Source organism: Triticum dicoccoides, chromosome 6A, assembly GCF_002162155.2.
Source record: "Triticum dicoccoides isolate Atlit2015 ecotype Zavitan chromosome 6A, WEW_v2.0, whole genome shotgun sequence".
Lineage (NCBI taxonomy): Eukaryota > Viridiplantae > Streptophyta > Magnoliopsida > Poales > Poaceae > Triticum > Triticum dicoccoides.
In genome coordinates, this window is record NC_041390.1 from 438961036 (window position 1) to 438980122 (window position 19087).

The 19087-nt window shown below is 41.9% G+C and overlaps 1 protein-coding gene and 1 long non-coding RNA gene across 8 annotated transcripts; one reads left to right on the forward strand and one right to left on the reverse strand.

The window, feature by feature from the left end:
• Positions 1 to 4177: 4177 nt before the first annotated feature.
• On the reverse strand, positions 4178 to 5202 carry LOC119317163. Of its 2 annotated transcripts, none has more exons than XM_037591572.1 (2): positions 4608 to 5202; positions 4178 to 4501 (listed from the first exon to the last, which is right to left on the reverse strand). In XM_037591572.1, the coding sequence occupies exons 1-2, from the start codon at positions 4843 to 4845 to the stop codon at positions 4323 to 4325; spliced, it is 417 nt and encodes a 138-aa protein (XP_037447469.1). In that variant the 5' UTR covers positions 4846 to 5202; the 3' UTR covers positions 4178 to 4322. The 2 variants fall into 2 exon arrangements, with proteins under 2 accessions (XP_037447469.1, XP_037447470.1); XM_037591573.1 differs by having other exon boundaries at positions 4600 to 5202.
• A 1877-nt stretch (positions 5203 to 7079) lies between these two features.
• On the forward strand, positions 7080 to 12174 carry LOC119317164. 6 transcript variants are annotated; one of them, XR_005153534.1, is made up of 8 exons: positions 7086 to 7592; positions 8027 to 8190; positions 8278 to 8423; positions 8504 to 8622; positions 8943 to 9084; positions 9319 to 9448; positions 9549 to 9918; positions 11611 to 12174. It is a non-coding gene; the product is annotated as an uncharacterized LOC119317164 (long non-coding RNA). The 6 variants fall into 6 exon arrangements; XR_005153532.1 differs by having other exon boundaries at positions 7088 to 7592; positions 8504 to 8597; XR_005153536.1 differs by having other exon boundaries at positions 7088 to 7592; positions 8504 to 8597; positions 8992 to 9084.
• The last annotated feature ends 6913 nt before the right edge of the window (positions 12175 to 19087 follow it).

Genomic DNA, 19087 nt, shown 5'->3' on the forward strand with positions numbered 1-19087 from the left:
CTTAGCACCCGATCGTTAGTATGTTGCTATTGCTTTCTTCATGACTTATACATGTTCCTATGACTATGAGATTATGCAACTCTCGTTTGCCGGAGGAACGCTTTATGTGCTACCAAACGTCACAACGTAACTGGGTGATTATAAAGGTGCTCTACAGGTGTCTCCAATGGTACATGTTGGGTTGGCGTATTTTGAGATTAGGATTTGTCACTCCGATTGTCGGAGAGGTATCTCTGGGCCCTCTCGGTAATGCACATCACATAAGCCTTGCAAGCATTGCAACTAATGAATTAGTTGTGAGATGATGTATTACGGAACGAGTAAAGAGACTTGCCGGTAACGAGATTGGACTAGGTATTGAGATACCGATGATCGAATCTCGGGTAAGTAACATACCGATGACAAAGGGAACAACGTATGTTGTTATGCGGTCTGACCGATAAAGATCTTCGTAGAATATGTGGGAGCCAATATGAGCATCCAGGTTCCGCTATTGGTTATTGACCGGAGACGTGTCTCGATCATGTCTACATTGTTCTCGAACCCGTAGGGTCCGCACGCTTAAGGTTTCGATGACAGTTATATTATGAGTTTATGCATTTTGATGTACCGAAGTTTGTTCGGAGTCCCGGATGTGATCACGGACATGACAAGGAGTCTCGAAATGGTCGAGACATAAAGATTGATATATTGGAAGCCTATATTTGGATATCGGAAGTGTTCCGTGTGAAATCGGGATTTTACCGGAGTACCGGGAGGTTACCGGAACCCCCCGGGAGGTATATGGGCCTTAGTGGGCTTTAGTGGAAGAGAGGAGAGGTGGCCAGGGCTGGGCCGCGCGCCCCTCCCCCCTAGTCCGAATAGGACAAGGAGAGGGGGCCGGCACCCCTAGAGACACAAGTTGATCCACGTGATCATATTCTTAGCCGTGTGCGGTGCCCCCTTCCACCATAGTCCTCGATAATATTGTAGCGGTGCTTAGGCGAAGCCCTACGACGGTAGTACATCAAGATCGTCACCACGCCGTCGTGCTGACGGAACTCTTCCCCGACACTTTGCTGGATCGGAGTCCGGGGATCGTCATCGAGCTGAACGTGTGCTAGAACTCGGAGGTGCCGTAGTTTCGGTGCTTGATCGGTCGGGCCGTGAAGACGTACGACTACATCAACCACGTTGTGCTAACGCTTCCGTTGTCGATCTACAAGGGTACGTAGATCACACTCTCCCCTCTCGTTGCTATGCATCACCATGATCTTGCGTGTGCGTAGGAAATTTTTTGAAATTACTACGTTCCCCAACAAAACATACTAAAAGCACTTTTTTGCATCAAAACATACTATTGAACTTCATGAAACAATAGAAAACAAGAAATTAGATAACCCGATGTACAAATGGGGGCCAAATAAACAAACGATCTTATTCCCTTTCATACGGCTCACTGAATTTCACATGTGCAAATGGACTTCAGTTAGTTGTCTCACCTTCATCATACAACTTGTACATCCAAGCCCAAAATCAAAATCAAAACCATGCCTCTCCAAACACAACATGTGCACAGAGAGAGCTATAGTTGTTCCTTCCCAGCCATATGTGAACTTCTAAGGTCGATGTATTTTTTCTGTAGTAGATGCATACCAACTACGGGGAGGAGAATCTTTTTGTTAGTAACGGGAAAAGTTCGAGTTTTGTAATAAATATCAAACTGCTCCAGTTTTTTGAAATTGAACTTTTTGGTCTATTGTTTACTAACGAGGAAAATCTGGGTTTTTCATATACATTAAACTATTCTATTTTTAAAAATTGAACTTCTTGGTTTTTCAATTTGGACTTGGTGTTATTTATTTTAGTAACGGAAAAAATCCTAGTTTCTTAATAAACATCGACCTATTCCGTATTTTAAAAATAAACTTCTAAGTTTTTTGAACAGAGATAATCCTTTTTTATATGAATTTGTTTGAGATGCTTTTTTTAATTTGATCTTCTTACGGTTTCTATAAACATTGAACTTCTTCATATTTTTAAATTTGAACCTCTAGGCTTTAAATCCATAAAAATTATTATTGGTTTCAGTTTTTAGACACGAGAAAAATCTTATTGTTATATTAACATTGAACTGCTCGCCTTTTTAAATTTGAGGCTCCTTTTTCATTTTTTAAAAATGGAACATCCTTCTTTTTGTAAATATGAGTTGTTTTCTATTATTTGAATTTAAACTTATTTGAACTTCATGGGTTTTTTAGGGAGATAATTCTTTTTAAACTTTTTTAGCTTTACCTTTTTATTTTAATTTGAACTTCATGTTATTCTTTAGTAACGAGAAAACATCTGAGTTTTTTTAACCTTTGAACTTCTCTCTTTTTTGACTTTGAACTTCTTAGAAAAAAATATGGTTTTAAATAAGTAAACAACTTTCTAAGTTTTTAAATTTGAACTTCTAGGTTCTTTGACCTTCTCGGTTATTTCAAATTGAACTTCTAGGGTTTTTGACACTAGTGCTAGTGTCAAAAACGTTCTTATATTATGGGATAGAGGGATCATTTTTTTATATAAATATTGAATTACTTTGTTATTTTAATTTTGAACTTCTTGGTGCTTTGAGAAACATGAAACTTCTTGACATAGTATAGAATCTTTTAGGTATACCCACAAAATTCTTGAGTTTTTTCCTCTAAAATCTCTGGTATGTTTTTTTGCACATTGATTTTTTAGTGATGTTTCTCTTTTTTTTGAACTTCACTTTTTCTCGAAAATGAACTATTGGCTTTTTGTTTCTCAACTTTCTGTGTTTCTCTCGTGAACTTTTCCAGTCTGTACGTATTTTTTTCTTCTATGAAATTTGTGTGGTTTCATACCTGAACTTTAAGTTTTCTGTTCTTTGAACTTCCTAGCGGCAATACATGCAAGAAAGCGCTATGTAACTGTTCTTTGAACTTCCTAGCGGCAATACATGCAAGAAAGCGCTATGTAACATACTACCAACAATTTACCAATTGAAGAGGACATGAAACAGGCAAAGCATAGTATATGCCTGCACTACCCACTATTCAGAGAAAGACACACCCACTAAGTGCCAGATAAAGAAATACTTTTTCTTCTAAAGTTAGTGGTTTCTATCCAGCACACACCCACTATATCCTATATGCGCTCTCTCTCTCTCTCTCTCTCTCTCTCTCTTCTCATTTCTTTAACTAAGGACGGCAGCAGCGCTCATCTCTTAAAAGAAATCTCTCTCTCTGTCATTTTAAACTGCAGCAACAGCGTACCAACAAAACTCTAAACAGTGATCTGTTCCATCTTCATAAATCCAAAACAGAGGAAATTTCACTAATAGAAAAATGGCAGCCGTTTAGGTGTGAGGAGACCATGACGGGCCACAAGTTTTCATGGCTGGGGACACAGTAGTTGAACGTGCCCATTTGAGTCTTCTTTTCGGACACAATATCATGGCCGGGCGTACGAACCAGATAGACTGTCCACCAAGTGTGCGTTGGCTCGGCTGGCTCCCCAACCCAAACAAACGAGTCTTCTCGCACACACGCTACCACTCCGGCTCAGCATTACTGTGGCATCTTTGCCCTGCTATTTCACCAGTCCTTCCTTGACATATACTCTCCTCCTGGTGGTGTGTGTTTTACTTCAACATTTTGCTGGGATCATAAGATGGCAAGATATGGTGGTGCAGTACGGGCTAGCTGCCGGATGTTCGACCATCAAGGACTACTGAGTCAGTCACTGAAAAACATGGGGCTTGGTTCGTGTTGTGCCTCCGGGGCAGATGAGTCCAGGTAGTAGTACATCCTGCCTCGAGGACTGCTGGTTCAGGACTGAAAAGTGCCAAACGCAGCACACAACTTGTCAGCAGAATTTGAGCTTTTGCAGGAATCACTCCCATGTTATTTTGTGTAGTATACTGTCATACTGTGTGATGCGAGCATACCAGAGTAGAAGACTCGAGGCAGGCATGTTTCCAAATATACTTCACTCGGATTGCAGTAGCAAACACCGGATTTTGGACAATTATAGCAGCTTCAGGCCATATGTATTCACATGCACTGCACTGCTCCTTTCCACAAGATTACAAGGCCGTATTTATGAGCGCGGTCGAAGAAGAGCGAAGGGAATAAATCCAAACAGCAACCGAAAGAAGATCAGAATTGGGAAAAGATCTACTAGCACAGGAAGGTCGAAAATAAGCTGTAATTAATCGATTAATCGAGTCGCAACCTCAAAAGAGAACCAACTCCCCTCTTCCTTTCAAGAAGGGAGCAAAAATTAATCGAGTCTTCTGTACTCAGTTTGAAGTCTTCACAATAAGTCTCCCTTTACAGGATGGTGGGCAGCAGGATCCGGGGTGTTGTGTTCACGAACGGTCGGCAGCTCCGTCGTTGAACGGCCCGGGGCTGCATACTTGAACGGCTCAAGGCTGCTTTGGGAGGACTCGGGGCGCTGCTGCAGATGGGATCAGGGTGAGGGTGCTCTCCACTGCCCTGAAGAAAATGCCCTGCAGGACAAAACACACACGCAAGAACCTTGCGATATAAGTGCGCGATGGATTTAGGCGCTACAGGATCAGTAGAAAATGAACTGCAGAGTGCATACGAGTCGACCTTCACTCCAACGCTCAGGAGGTGCCGAGCGTGACGGAGGATGCCGGCGACGCGCAACCATGGCGCGGCCAGCTGCAGGTTGTGGCCTCCTCCATCTGAAGTTCGACGCCTCCTCGATCTGCAGGATAGCACACCATCCGCACGCGGGCTGGTGGTCACCGGAGAGTGGAGGGTGGTGAAGGATCCTCGCTGGATCGGGCTTCCACGAGGTGCTCTGGCAGGTGGTGTTGCGCGTCATCGGCTGGGGTCGGGGCTGCGGTTGCGTCGCCGGCGGGGGTGGGGCTGCGGCGGCGCCGTCGACAGGGGCGTGGCTGCGGCTGCGTAGCGGTGGCGGCGTCACTGGCTAGGGTCTGGGCAGCGGGATGGGTGCTCCCACGACGTCGACGGTGAGGAAGGAGGAGATCGGTCAAAGGGAAGGGCGGGCATGGCGGCGCCCGGCTTGCCGGCGGGGCGGGAGTTGAAGGGGGCGGGGGCGGGGGCGGCGACGCCTGGTGGAGGCGGGGTCAGGGGGAGCTCGGCGTCGCTGGGACTGGGGAGATCCGGAGGTTGGGGATCGGGCGAGGTGGTGGACGAGGAGGCGTGGAGTGGGCTTGTTTTTTTCTTCGTGGGTTTTGGGAGCTCGGGAACGTGTCTTCGGGCCTATATAGCGCCGACCGTGATCCGAATAACTATTCTGATCCTATATATATGTCATCGAATGTCTCGCACGACCATTCATACGTACACATGTATGTGTGTGTATAATTTGGTATATACAATTTCTTCTAGAATCTGCAGATCATTACATATGGACGCATTATAGCTTGTAATAGTATTCTTCTTTGGGATCTATGACCTGATCAAGCAAAAACCCAACTATTTCCTCTTAGATTGCTCGTATGCGAGCTGATGGTAGGAGTTTATCCCGCATCTTCTTCATCTTTAAAGAAAGAGATCAATATGCATGTATTAGTTGTGTGTATATATATTAGATAATTATGTAAAAATTGTGAATAGTGTTCTGGCAAATATACCCATTGGTCTCTATCAGTTCTGGTCCTTTCGGACGTCATCATGCGAATGTTCTCGCAAACGTAGTATGCATATAAATCAGTCCCCGACACCTGCTTCAGGGTCTTTATAAGAAAATAATTCAATCAGATAATAATTAATCAAGCATGATAATGATATTGAAACTAGAATTAAAGAGGTGGTAGCTAGCTAGTATTAGCTACTTAATTAACTAGATAATTTCCCCGCACGTTGATGCGGGACATCCGTGTACAACTTTCTGTAAATATTTGTTTTGCCATGGAAAATCATATCATCAATGTCTGAAATTTACTTATTTCTAGTCAGTTTTCATGTGGACTTAAATCCTAAGTACCTCTTTAATAGATGAACTCAACTAACATCAACAGAGATAGACTATGTATAAATGAAAATGACCGAATGATGGGTACCAAACAAAAAGGCGTTGACCAACAATGGAATATGTGTTCATATTTGACATTTCCAAGCGTATTAAGTATGTTCATTCACTGTCAATTTTACATTTGGATAATGGAAGACATTACACGCGTACATTCTTGATAGATGAACATGATGTTAGCTGATCAGTTTATATTTCAAGAGGACGGTCATAGAAAGTAAGGAACAATGAGAGGCATGACAAATAGTTAAACTCTAAATGGGTAGATCTAAATCCCAATGCAATTTGTATCTAGGATATCGTCAGAGTTGGGTTTCAGTTGAAGCTTTAAGTCCTTTGTTACAACACTGATCATAAAAATTGACCAATGCAACCAAATGAAGCAATGCTCAAATAGTATAATGTGTAACATCGTAGGAGAAGGATGATAATCTACCAACAAAAGTAGTAGAGGCCAGAGTTGTATAGAAGAACTACTTATAAAAAAATCCCAATTAGTTCCTGATAAGAAAACTGTAGTAGAGTATGACATTTTAGGAAAATTATACACGCAACAAAATATAGGGAGCTGATGCCCCAATGGCATTGCTAAGACAATTATGGTCCAAAATTCCAAAGCTTGTATCGATAAGCATAGCAAAGAAATGTGACCGTATTCACTTATATCTATTCAATGTCAGAAATCAAGAGGACATTATCCAAAATATTTTGCTACCAGTTCAAGATTCCAAAAAACACCTAGAATAAGCTAATGCAAAGAAACCTTCCACCGGACATCTTTTTAGTGTTAATTAATAGGCAGCGTTGCCCACACTACATGGGCATTACAGCATTCTATACTACATAGGAAGTAGAGTAACTCATATATGCTTGCCGTGATATAGTTGCGAGTACGCCATATAGCTCCTAGCACTTATCTGGCTAGATATCTCTACTATTAAAGGAGGATCGAACGTCGTGATGGTTCAACCTCGATCGATGGTTCGACCTCACCTTCGCTACCTCCACCTCGTTTGACCCTCCTCCCCTCGTTGGATTCCCACGCAGAGAAAAGTTAAGGAGAAAAACTCCCGAAAAAGCAGGAGAAGAAAAACTCTGACGACCTCCACTTCTCCCACGACCTGCCAGTCTCATCTCCCATCTCCTCATCTCTCCCTCTTTCCCACGACCAACCCTGCACCCTCCCTCTGATCAAACTCCTACGTCGTCCCCGCTATCGTCGGTTCTCTCTCTCTCCCTGATTGTTCCCAATCGATCTCTGAGCCACCACGATTCCCAAATCCATCTCCTTGCTCCCCACCCTACCCATGGCGCTGTCGACGCCGACGGGCTACTACAAGTGCGGTCCAACCCAATCCCCAACCCTATCGTACGCACCTGCCACTTCGGCCCTACCACCAGAGACGGACATCCAAGTTCGTTGCGACGCCGGAGGGTGAGGAGGCGTAGCACGAAGGCGGGAAGGAGAGGGAGACGCGGCCCAATCTCAAGCCGAACCTGCTCCTCTCTGACAGCGGCTTGGGCTTCGTCCTCTGATAATTCTCCGAGACGGCCATGCCCCACCCAGCCACGAGGTATGCTTGCAACCTATAACTCCATCTTTGGATAGATTTGACATGTACTGCCCTTGTTGCCCTGACTCTCCTTGCTCCTAGCATGGTATTTTCAGCCTTCAACTTCTTTGTTCCTATTTGTTTATTTATTTAGATGTGTCTTGGTTTCTTACTGGTACAGTAGTGATTGGCTTGATAAGTAAATCAATACATATAATCTTGATCATTGGTGCAAAGCAACTGTTACTGTATTGTGGTGCTGTACAAACGGTTCTATTATTGAGTTTAACTGTTGAAGTTTATGCCAAGTAGGTTCTGCTTGTTCTGATGTTTAATTGGTAACTGACATAGTTATGACTTCTTCCAGTTAATTCCATACACTTCAAACATTTAGAACTGGAGTATTCTCTTGCTTAGTATTTTTGACATTTATATGATGTTACCTTTTTACGAAGATGAGAGTGAGATAGATGTTGATACTGCAACTCAAACAGCTCAAGTTTCAATCAATCCTGGTCTGCTGATATGGAGAGCGCAAGACCTGGTCTTTGGTTCCTGGAACAAGTGATTTTATTGCCTTATAATTATTTCCATCTCATTTCCCAATAAGGATGATCAGGTATTGAAGTTAAATCGTGTCTTAAAGTAGCTTCGGTTACTCTGTACGTATCGAAGTTCTTCAGTTACATTAAGATCCAAATTACAGATTTTATAGGTTATTAGGGGGTATCCCAATGGATAGGACGCCCGCGGGTGGCTGTCGGCTTGAGCTGGTGCGGTACCATCATGAATATCGGGATGGGTGGACGGGGAGGAAGGGTGGAAGCCAGGGCGACATTGGGAAAAAACACGGTGAGCGAGGTGGTGGCATTGTACCGCGACACGGCCATATTTTTGTCGTTCTGCGTGGTGACTCATAGCTATTGGAGCAGGGCCATCGGCAGACAAGCAATAAATGGTTCTTGAGCAGCACACAAGCAAGAAATGGTGCTTGAGGTTGTAGGGCCGAGCAGATATACACGAGCGGTACGCATCTCATTTTCTTCGTCAGGTTCTAAATGATCCCTCGAGTTTGCATCAATTTGTATTTACGTTACAAAATCATATATTCATGGTTTATCTCCCTTTTAAGGGTCTAGCTAAACTAAAGTGAATACCATTATGTAACCAATTTTGTAAATTGAGTTTGAGCTTGAACAAAGAAAAGTTTACCAAATAACACATAATGGGACTTATATTTCGGGAGATATTGGAGTACCACCCTCAGCTTCTCAAGGATTACATGAACGGCTTTGAAAAAATGAGCTTTCTATATGCCAGGTTTCTGTGACATGCTTGTAAACTTTTTTCTCTTTTATTTTGTTTATGTAGCAACATTCACAACTTCTGCCATTGGTTCTTGATTTTTTTTGCTATGAAGTGATGTTGACAATTTCTAGAGGCAATTCGCTGACTTAGAAGATGATATTGCAAAGAGCAAGGCAGTCAACATGAAGCATGTTTATCTCGCAAGGTAACTTACATTATCACATTGCTCCCGATTGTGATCAGTTACATTTATATATTAGGTTCACAATGACTTGTGCCGCCATACGTACCTTGTGCTAAAATTGATTAGAGGTAGCAAAATGCATTAGTTAATAGGCTTTTCCACAAAGCAATCTCGTGATATTTCAAAGGTTTCTTCTGTATAATATGAATTATTGTCTTGCTTCACGGATTTTGAAAACTGATGATTTTGATGTAGGTCTGCTACTTGCAGGACTACAAGATCTGAAAAATTAAATACAAGCAGGACTCAACAGTTCACTCTACTATGATTCCTCCAACAAATTATCTTCCTTATTCCTCCCAAGTTCCTCAAAGGATTCCAACAGGTGTTTATTAGCATTCTGTCACATACTGACCTGGTATTATTTTTCCCATTTAACTTCAAACAGCATCAGTCGAACTATTTCGCCTTTGTCACTCTCGCAGCAAGACCAGATAGAGTGGCTTTCTCAGCGACATCAATGCAAAATGCAAGTATCACCGATGGACGCATTGGATGAATAGGGCTAAGGGAATTGAAGTTATACTGCTCTTGCATGCAACAACACCTGCAGGGGACACGTAAACACTCCAGGCACGCAAGGTCACATCGGAGGATGGCATGCTGTCCTCCGACTATTACGATTCCACCATTCAGCAGCATGGCCAGGGCGGGTGGATACAACATGGTTGCTGTGGCCGCAAGGATGTACTACGACAAGGGTCGGGCAAGCTTGCGGGGTCGAGCATGAGAAGGGAGCACGAGAACGGCTACAGTTCATGTTCCAGGCAGAGGTTCAGGGTGCAGGGCCACATGGTAAAATTTATCCCTTTTTCTAAATTTTTATAATAGATAGAAAACAGCTGCTATCTTGTACATATGGCGACACTTCATTTTCTCAGTTCTGCTGTCTAAATCTGCTGATGCTCCTAATTATGTTAATAGATAGTTTTGTCAGTGTGGATGTAGGAGTACCTACGTTTCAGATAAAGTTGTAGGTTGTAGAGTTTCCTTATCTGGATTCTGCCACGTAATTTACTTATTTTATTTTATTTTATTTTCCAGTTGTAGCCAACCGCATATAATCTTGCGATTCCCTTTTAATAATGTTGAAATTAAGACATATTTTTTGTCACATAAATAATTTTGCGTATCAGTAACTGAGTTTGTTGAATCTTTGTGTCATATCACTAAGCTTAATCTCAATTAAACAATCTTGTTGAACTAATAAATGGCTACATTGTATTTTCTTATATTTGACTACATTGTATTTTCTTATACTTGATGTAAATGATGCAATGAAATACTATTAAAAGGTAAATAATGGAGTGTTTTTCTTACGCTCGAAAGGGATGCAATAGGAAAAATATATTCATGATTTGAGTAACGATAACGGAAAGAAGCCGAAGTGGGTTAGCATCATTGACGATAAATCTACCAGTCGACCCATTTGAACAAACAGGGCTAGCTAGCGAGGAAAATTCCCCATCTTTTTATATGGTTAACTATGTCTATAGTATTCTACCTATCAGTATTGGTCACAATGAGAGACTTGGACTTGATGATGGACTTTTATGTTCATGATAACAACTGATTTGTTTATATATTTATAGCATATAAGCTGAAGTCTTGCGTGACAAATACACGACATTTGTTTCTTGCTTACTTGCATATCTTGATGCATTGATGATGTATGCTTGTGCTTAAGTTATGTTTATTGGCCACTGTCATCTTGTAGTGGTGCATTGATGATAGACATATAAACACACAAGTAGCTCTCGACACATGACATGTTTTTATGATATTGTTCTATTTCAATGGTACAAATCTACATTTTGGTTCCTTATTCTAAACAAACGTGATCTGATTCAAGGTTTCTCCTTTTGTCATTGGATTAAGAAGATAAACTCTTATACCAGCTTATATGCAGCTTCTTCTTACTATTCTCTATTTGTGTTGTTGGATATGGCAATCACTTTTTCCTTAGATTATGCAGCTGCCTATCTAAAACCATTAACTGTGATCTAGCTTTTGAGGTTCTTGTGTAACATAGTAAAAATTATAGTTTTGCTAAGTCTCAGTCGACTGGGACTTCGTTATGTCTCAATCTATGCTATATTACTTTGATCTTGCATGGAGATTCGTACAAAAAATTATTTTCAGTTTTTTTCTTTTTTCTTCTTATATACTATATCACTTGATTAAGACTTGGGTAAGTCTGAGTCGACTGAGACCTAGGCGCACCCAAAAAATTACCATTTAGACAAAGTAAAAGGTACTTCTTTATTATTTTTTATCCTGGTTATAGAATTTGTCTCTGATTCTCTTTCCGCCATTTCCACATCTGGTGTTTTGTTGTGTCTCAATGTTGATTTTACAAGTCATCTATTGTATATGCTGATGCTTTTGTTTCTAAGATGTATTCTCAACTGATATTCATATCTTGTTTGCCTCTATGCAATGAGAAGGATGAAAATATGATTATATTCTAAAATTGATATCATGCAGCCTAACCAATATATGGCCTCTTGTGAACTTCCATTCTCTCGGTTGTGCGCTACTACATCCGGTCGCTCTGAGACAAAGGAGACGATGGTGGCCAAAGAAACATCATCCCCAACTCAGAGCTCCAAATCTAGTGTCTTGACACGGAAAGATTCGGACCTTGAGGATTGGAGTTTGGACGAGATGCATTTGGTGTGAGAGAAAGATGTCTCACATGCTCTGTTGACAAGGAGGAGTGGGTTGGCGCTGTGTCAGCACATGATACTATACAAGCTATCATTTGCGGTTTTTCCTTCCAGGTTATCAGTGTTATTTAGTACAATGAAGATCTTAATTTTTACTATATTTTTTGTATTTTTGTCCTGATACACCATTTAGGTTGCGATAGTGGTAGAAAGACACTTAACTTGTCCTTAACCCGATGGCGAAGGAGATGTCCCATGGGGAGGAAAAGGAGTGGATGCTTGGTTGTTGTGGAAAAGGGAAACAGGGAGAATGGCGTCGATATTCAGCGAGAATAAACCGAATGCTTGACATTTGTGTTCATACAAAGAACAATCATTTCAATAATGTCTCTAGCATATCTATATTGGCCCGTGGCAACGCACGGGCATTCAACTAGTCTGGCTAGATGTAAAACTGGCATAACTATACACGGATCTTACTGAGAGATAGAAACTATAGAAGATAAACATCCACTGAACAAACTCTTCATCATAGAGAATAATTCCACAAGTTGGTACATCGGATCCAAACTGCTAGGTCTATCTAAGAAAAAAGGTTATAGTAATTGAGAAATTGATCTGGCTTTCACTATACATAACTGATATTGATTTTATTAAATCAGTTGTGAGCCCTTACTCCAATATTTTGTTTACCTATAAATGCAGAGAGAAGCACCTACTGACAAATAAAATATTTCAGAAGCACCATTAATCTATAAAGCTACGCTTACCCTTAAAAACAAATTGTTTGGATTACACTGAACAATTAACTCTTGATTAATAGAGAGAAATAACATTCACGGGTGCCACTTTGGCAAGATACATGAAAGCAAGCTCCTCAAAATGACAACTATCCAAGTTTCAAAAAGCTGATGGATTGATTAGTAAGCAAGCAGGGAGCCACAGCAAGACATACACAAATATTCAGAGCCGTCGACAAAAGGCAGAGCATTACAGACGCTAGGCAAACAGTACTCCAAGATCTGAAAATAGGAACTTTTCGCCATCTAGCGCTTGCAATCAAAATCATTCGGATGGGAGATATGAGAACTATCCATCATATGTGGACACATTCTTGCCGACAGTGCTGAGTGCTTAAGTTACAGAGGATTTTTTATGTGAGTGACCAGGCTGACCAGCCATGCTGCCAGCGGGAGGTGGATGGAGACCGAACATATAGCTTTCATCAAAAATTGCTTCCTACAAGACACAAATCAGTTTCCAATCGAAAGTAATCAAAGAAATTGCTCACTTCTAAGGAGATAGGAGGCAGCGCACCGTCCTTTGGTGTGGGTGATGTTGGGACATGACGCAAACCACAAATCAGATTTTCTAGTCCAAGCTATATCTATGTTTATACGCGCTCAAGGTCGATCCAACGCTGCTGCAAGCCGTGGCTGTTAATGGATGCCCTACCATGCGTTACCATCAGCCCACCCATACCTTCGAGGCCGAAAAGAAAGTTGTCCACCGGCTTGGCACTTGGCCGACGCGACGCTCACTCCATGATTCAGTCGCTGGGTAGAGCATCCTTCCAGGAGAGACTCCAGTGGTCGGTCTGATTCCGACCACAAACATAAGCGACGACCGCATGCTGCAGCCTCCTATCCATGCCTTCCATCTGTGGGAGCGGCGAAAGAAGCAGGTTTTGACATAGGCCACCAAGGACAGCGGCAGGGGCGGAGGAAGAGGGGAGGCAGCGGGCAGAGGCTGAGGAGGAGGGGAGGTGTTGCGGAACGGCGACCATGCCAAAGGGGTTGACCACACACATAGATCGAGGGGAGGCAGCGGGCAGCGCCGGCAAAGGCGAACGTGCCGCAGACCAGCGACCATGCCAGAGGGGCGGACCACATGCAGAGATCGAGGGGACGTAGCGAGGAGCCCCGACTGAGCCTGGAAGGGGAGGGGAGGTGCCACGGATAGGCGACCTGCCACGAAGAGATTGCCTCCTAGCCTCCGCACTCTATACCATTGCTAGTGGAGTAGATTGGTCCTTTATTTATGGATAGAGAGAGAGCGGAAATGGAAGGATGGTGGGGGCAGGACGATTGGGCTTCTCTTTGCTAATTGACACCATTGAGCTTCGGTGGTAATTTAAGACTGGAAAACAGAGAGACGAGATGCAATTCTAGATGCTAATAGAAATTAGTTACATGGAAAAATAATTGATGATGTGGCAAGTTGCTGAGGTGGATAGGCTGCATGTCAAGAGAAATATGGTAGTGGGGATGAACTATTTAGGTACTTCCTCCGTTTTTATTTAGTCCGCATATTAGCTTTGGTCAAAGTCAAGCTTTATAAACTTTGACTAAGTTTATAAACAAAAATATTAACATATACAATAAAAAATCAATACCACTAGATTCATTATTGAATGTACTTTCATATCATATAGATTTGTTATGGTAAATGTTTATATATTTTTCTATAAACTTGGTCAAACTTTACAAAGTTTGACTTCGGTCAAACCTAATATGCAGACTAAATAAAAACGGAGGGAGTATTATAGATTACCTTGGGTCGAATCCATTTCAGCTCTTTTTTCCATGGGCCATCAACCTATTTGATGAACTTTTCCCAAGCGTTGCCCGCCAGCAAAGAAAATGAATAAAGGAGTTATTAATTAATTAGTTGATATCAGGAAATGCCGAACTAAAGAGGCCGACATATAGTTCGATAATGATTGAAATTACCTGTCGACCATCCCCCTCAAGATTGAGTAGTCATTAATGTCTTTAGGAAGTGAGTCCAGTACTTGAACTTTTCCCTCATCAACTTCAATCATTAACAAGATCCAGTGGACACTGCATGCGCACACGTTTGCATGTATAATTAAGCGGGCATGTGCATAACTCGTCAACTACCCTAAACGCTCTACACACTTATTAACATCTAGCTATTTAGCAAAAAAAGAATTTATAGTACAAGACAGTGTGACTCACCCGAAGTTGTAAGGAAGTAGTATTTATGGACATGTATTTAGGCACACCAAGAACTCTAGCAAGCTTTTCTCTGTGTCTTTTCGTTCCCATGGACACGTCCATGTCTCTTGATTAATAGTATTTGGGTCAATGAACCCAATGCCATAGCATCCAACTTTTTTCATTTGATACATCTTCATTCTGCATAATACCACAGAAAAGAAAAGTGGGGATAATTATAGGTAATGATCAATGAGCACTACAACAAGCTAGAGACTTACTGAAATTACAGAAAGAAATCACTTACAGGCAATAGCAACTGGCGATAGATTTGTCAAGTGCATCTTGATTGAATAACTGAAACAATTCTATAAACTCAACATACAGAGCATTTTCATGGTAGTAATGCTCTGGCCCGACTCCCACCATGAGGGACTCTCGATCGGTAGTTGAAAGCACAAGTGCTCCCTAGGTGATTTTGATAATTAATGACAACATATCTCTTGTTGGACTAATACTTTTACCTAGTATGTTTCAGAAAAGTTCAACAAATTAAGTGGCATGGACTAAAGGATGTGGAACCCCTTCAAGATGCTAAGGACAAAGGATTAGCTCAAGCTTCAAGATCAAAACTCTACATTTTCTATTTTAGTGATCCAAGATCACATTGAGTCTATAGGAAAAGCCAATACTATCAAGAGGGGATGAGGTGTTGCTTGATGAGGTTCTTGCTTCATAGTGCTTAGTGATATGCTCCAAAACCCTCAACTACCTTCCCACATCCACATATGACCTAAAACAAAAGTCAAACTCGGCCCCACCGATTCTTTCTATCCGGCGCCACCGAGTTCATATGTCATAGCCACTGCCACAAACCCTAGGCAAATCAGTTTCATCGATAGGGATCTCGGTCTCACCGAGATGGGATTGTAATCTCTCTGTGTATGTCCATTACCCAAATCGGTCCCACCGAGATTGAGCAATCGGTACTACCGAGATTACAATGCAAACTTTCTGGTTAGCTTATTACCAAAATCGGTCCCACCGAGTTTGTGTAATCAGTCTCACCAAGTTTGCCTGACCAACTCTCTGGCTAGCTTATTACCAAAATCGGTCCCACCGAGTTTGTGTAATCGGTCTCACCGAGATTACGTTATGCCCTAACCCTAACCATATTGGTCCTACCGAGTTGCATCTCAGTCCCACCGAAAATCCTAACGGTCACTAGGTTTGCTAAATCGGTTCGACCGAGTTTCTCAATTGGTCTCACCGAGATTGATAAATTGTGTGTAACGGTTAGATTTTGTGTGGAGGCTATATATACCCCTCCACCCACTCTTCATTCATGCAGAGACCCATCAGAACATACCTACACTTCCAATACACATTTTCTAAGAGAGAACCACCTACTCATGTGTTGAGGCCAAGATATTCCATTCCCACCATATGAATCTTGATCTCTAGCCTTCCCCAAGTTGCTTTCCACTCAAATCTTCTTTCCACCAAATCCATATCTTGTGAGAGAGAGTTGAGTGTTGGCGAGACTATCATTTGAAGCACAAGAGCAAGGAGTTCATCATCAACACACCATCTTTTACTTCTTGGAGAGTGGTGTCTCCTGGATTGGCTAGGTGTCACTTGGGAGCCTCCGACAAGATTGTGGAGTTGAACCAAGGAGTTCGTAAGGGCAAGGAGATCGCCTACTTCGTGAAGATCTACCGCTAGTGAGGCAAGTCCTTCGTGGGCGATGGCCATGATGGGATAGACAAGGTTTCTTCTTCGTGGACCCTTCGTGGGTAGAGCCCTCCATGGACTCGCGCAACCGTTACCCTTCGTGGGTTGAAGTCTCCATCAACGTGGATGTACGATAGCACCACCTATCGGAACCACGACAAAAACATCCGTGTCTCAAATTGCAGTTGAATTCTCCAAACACTTCCCTTTACATTCTTGCAAGTTGCATGCTTTACTTTCCGCTGCTCATATACTCTTTGCATGCTTGCTTGAAATGTATTGTGTTTGTTAAACTTGTGCCAAAACTCCACTTCAACTTAAAGAAATTAAAAACTGCAACTTTTGCTACTTAGTGTCTAATCACCCCCCTCTAGACACCTCTTCTCGATCCTCTTCAATTGGTATCAGAGCTTTGGTCTCCATTGCCTTGGTTTAAACTCCATTGGAGGAAGATGGATGAGTCTACTTTGGGGAGTCTTAGACGTAGAGTGCCTATTCTTGATGGAGAATATTTTCATGATTGGAAAAATGAAATGCTTGAGATTTTCAACGAATATCATTTGAGCAAGTATATTGCTAGCCCTTGTGCACCTCATGTTGATCCCATGCATCCTACCCTTGATGAGTCAATTGACATGATTTGCAATCTTAGAACTGTTAATCTTATCACTAGAGGCATGCCTAGAAACTTGATTGGATGTTTGCCTACTCTTAAGTGTGCCTACACCATATGGAAATTTCTTGAGGAACTCTTTCCAAATTATTCCTTGAAAGATCTAGATGAAATCCTCCATAAGTCTATTGCCTTGATTAAGATGAGTTCAAATGATCCCAAATTTGGTGACTGCTTATTTGAGCTTACTAATCTTACGGGTGCCAAAGGAGATGTTGGAATCATTAGCAATATCATTTCCAGAGCTATTAGAATTCATAAAGATAACTATAGAAATGATCATGTGTCTAATGAATTACCCTCTCTAGGAATTGATCAATCACAAAATTATGTTGAAAATGGATACTATGATGAGGATGATGATAATGACTATGATCTCGATGATGCGATGAGACACTTTGGTCTTATGGCAAATCTTCGCGGCTACATGGCTTGAGGAAAGGAATGGGTCCTTGATAGTGGATGTACTGATCATATGACCGGAGATAAAGACATGTTCCGTGAGCTTGCTGGAAACGACAACCCTCGAAAGTATGTCACTTTTGGTGATAATTCAAAGGGTAAGGTGGTTGGCCTTGGTAAGGTGGCCATCTCACATGATAGCTCCATACAAAATGCCATGCTCGTTGAATCTCTTGGCTATAACTTACTTTTAGTATCTAGACTTGCTGATTTCGGTTTCAATGTCCTATTTACTGAAGTAGACTGCCAAGTGTTTCGTAGACATAATCATAAAATGGTCTTTACCGGTATACGTAGAGGAGATCTTTACATTGTTGATTTCACTAGAAAGGCTCAACCTAGAACTTGCTTAATTGCTAAATCTTCTAAAGGCTGGTTGTGGCATAGAAGGCTAGGCCATGTGGGCATGCAAAACCTTGACAAACTCATTAAAGGAAATCATATCCTTGGCGTTAATGATGTCATATTTGACAAGGATATACTTTGTAGTGCTTGTCAAGTAGGGAAACAAGTTGGAGGAAGTCATCGCGTTAAGAACATTATGACCACAAGAAGACCACTCGAGCTACTTCACATGGATCTCTTTGGTCCAAATGCCTAAAAGAGTCTCGGTGGTAACTCATTTGGTCTAGTCATAGTTGATGATTTTTCAAGATTTACGTGGGTATTCTTTCTTGATGACAAATCACAGGTCCAAAAGATCTTCAAAAACTTTGCTAGGAAGGCCCAAAATCAATTTGACGTGAAGATCAAGAAGGTTCGGAGCGACAACGGAACGGAGTTCAAGAACGCAAATGTGGACACCTTTCTTGATGAAGAAGGGATTACACATGAGTTCTCGGCTATGTACACACCTCAACAAAATGGAGTCGTTGAGAGGAAGAACCGGACTCTTATCGAGATGGCAAGAATGATGCTTGATGAGTACAAGACGCCAAAACACTTTTGGGCGGAAGCGGTTGAGACAGCTTGTCATGCAACAAATCGCTTGTATCTTCACAAGCTACTCGGCAAGACGGCATACGAGCTCCTCACCGGTAACAAACCCCAAGTTGGATACTTTCAAGTATTCGGCTCAAAGTGCTACATTCTTGATAAGCATCGTCGTTCTAAATTTGCTCCTAAGTCTCATGAAGGTTTCCTACTTGGTTATGTCTCAAACTCTCACACATACCGTGTCTACAACAATTTCACTCGAAAGGTTGAAGAAACGGTAGATGTGAAGTTTGATGAATCTAACGGCTCGCAAGTAGAGCAATTGCCAATTGATGTAGGAGACAAAGATCCCTCGGAAGCAATCCAAGACTTGTCTATTGGTAAGATTTGTCCAACGGATATAAAGGAGAGTACCTCGTCCGTCCAAGTGGAAGCTTCTACCTCACGACAAGGTGAACCAAGAGTTGATACGGAAGCATCCACGAGTGGGACACACCAAGATGAAGAAAATAAGGAAGTGCACCAAGACA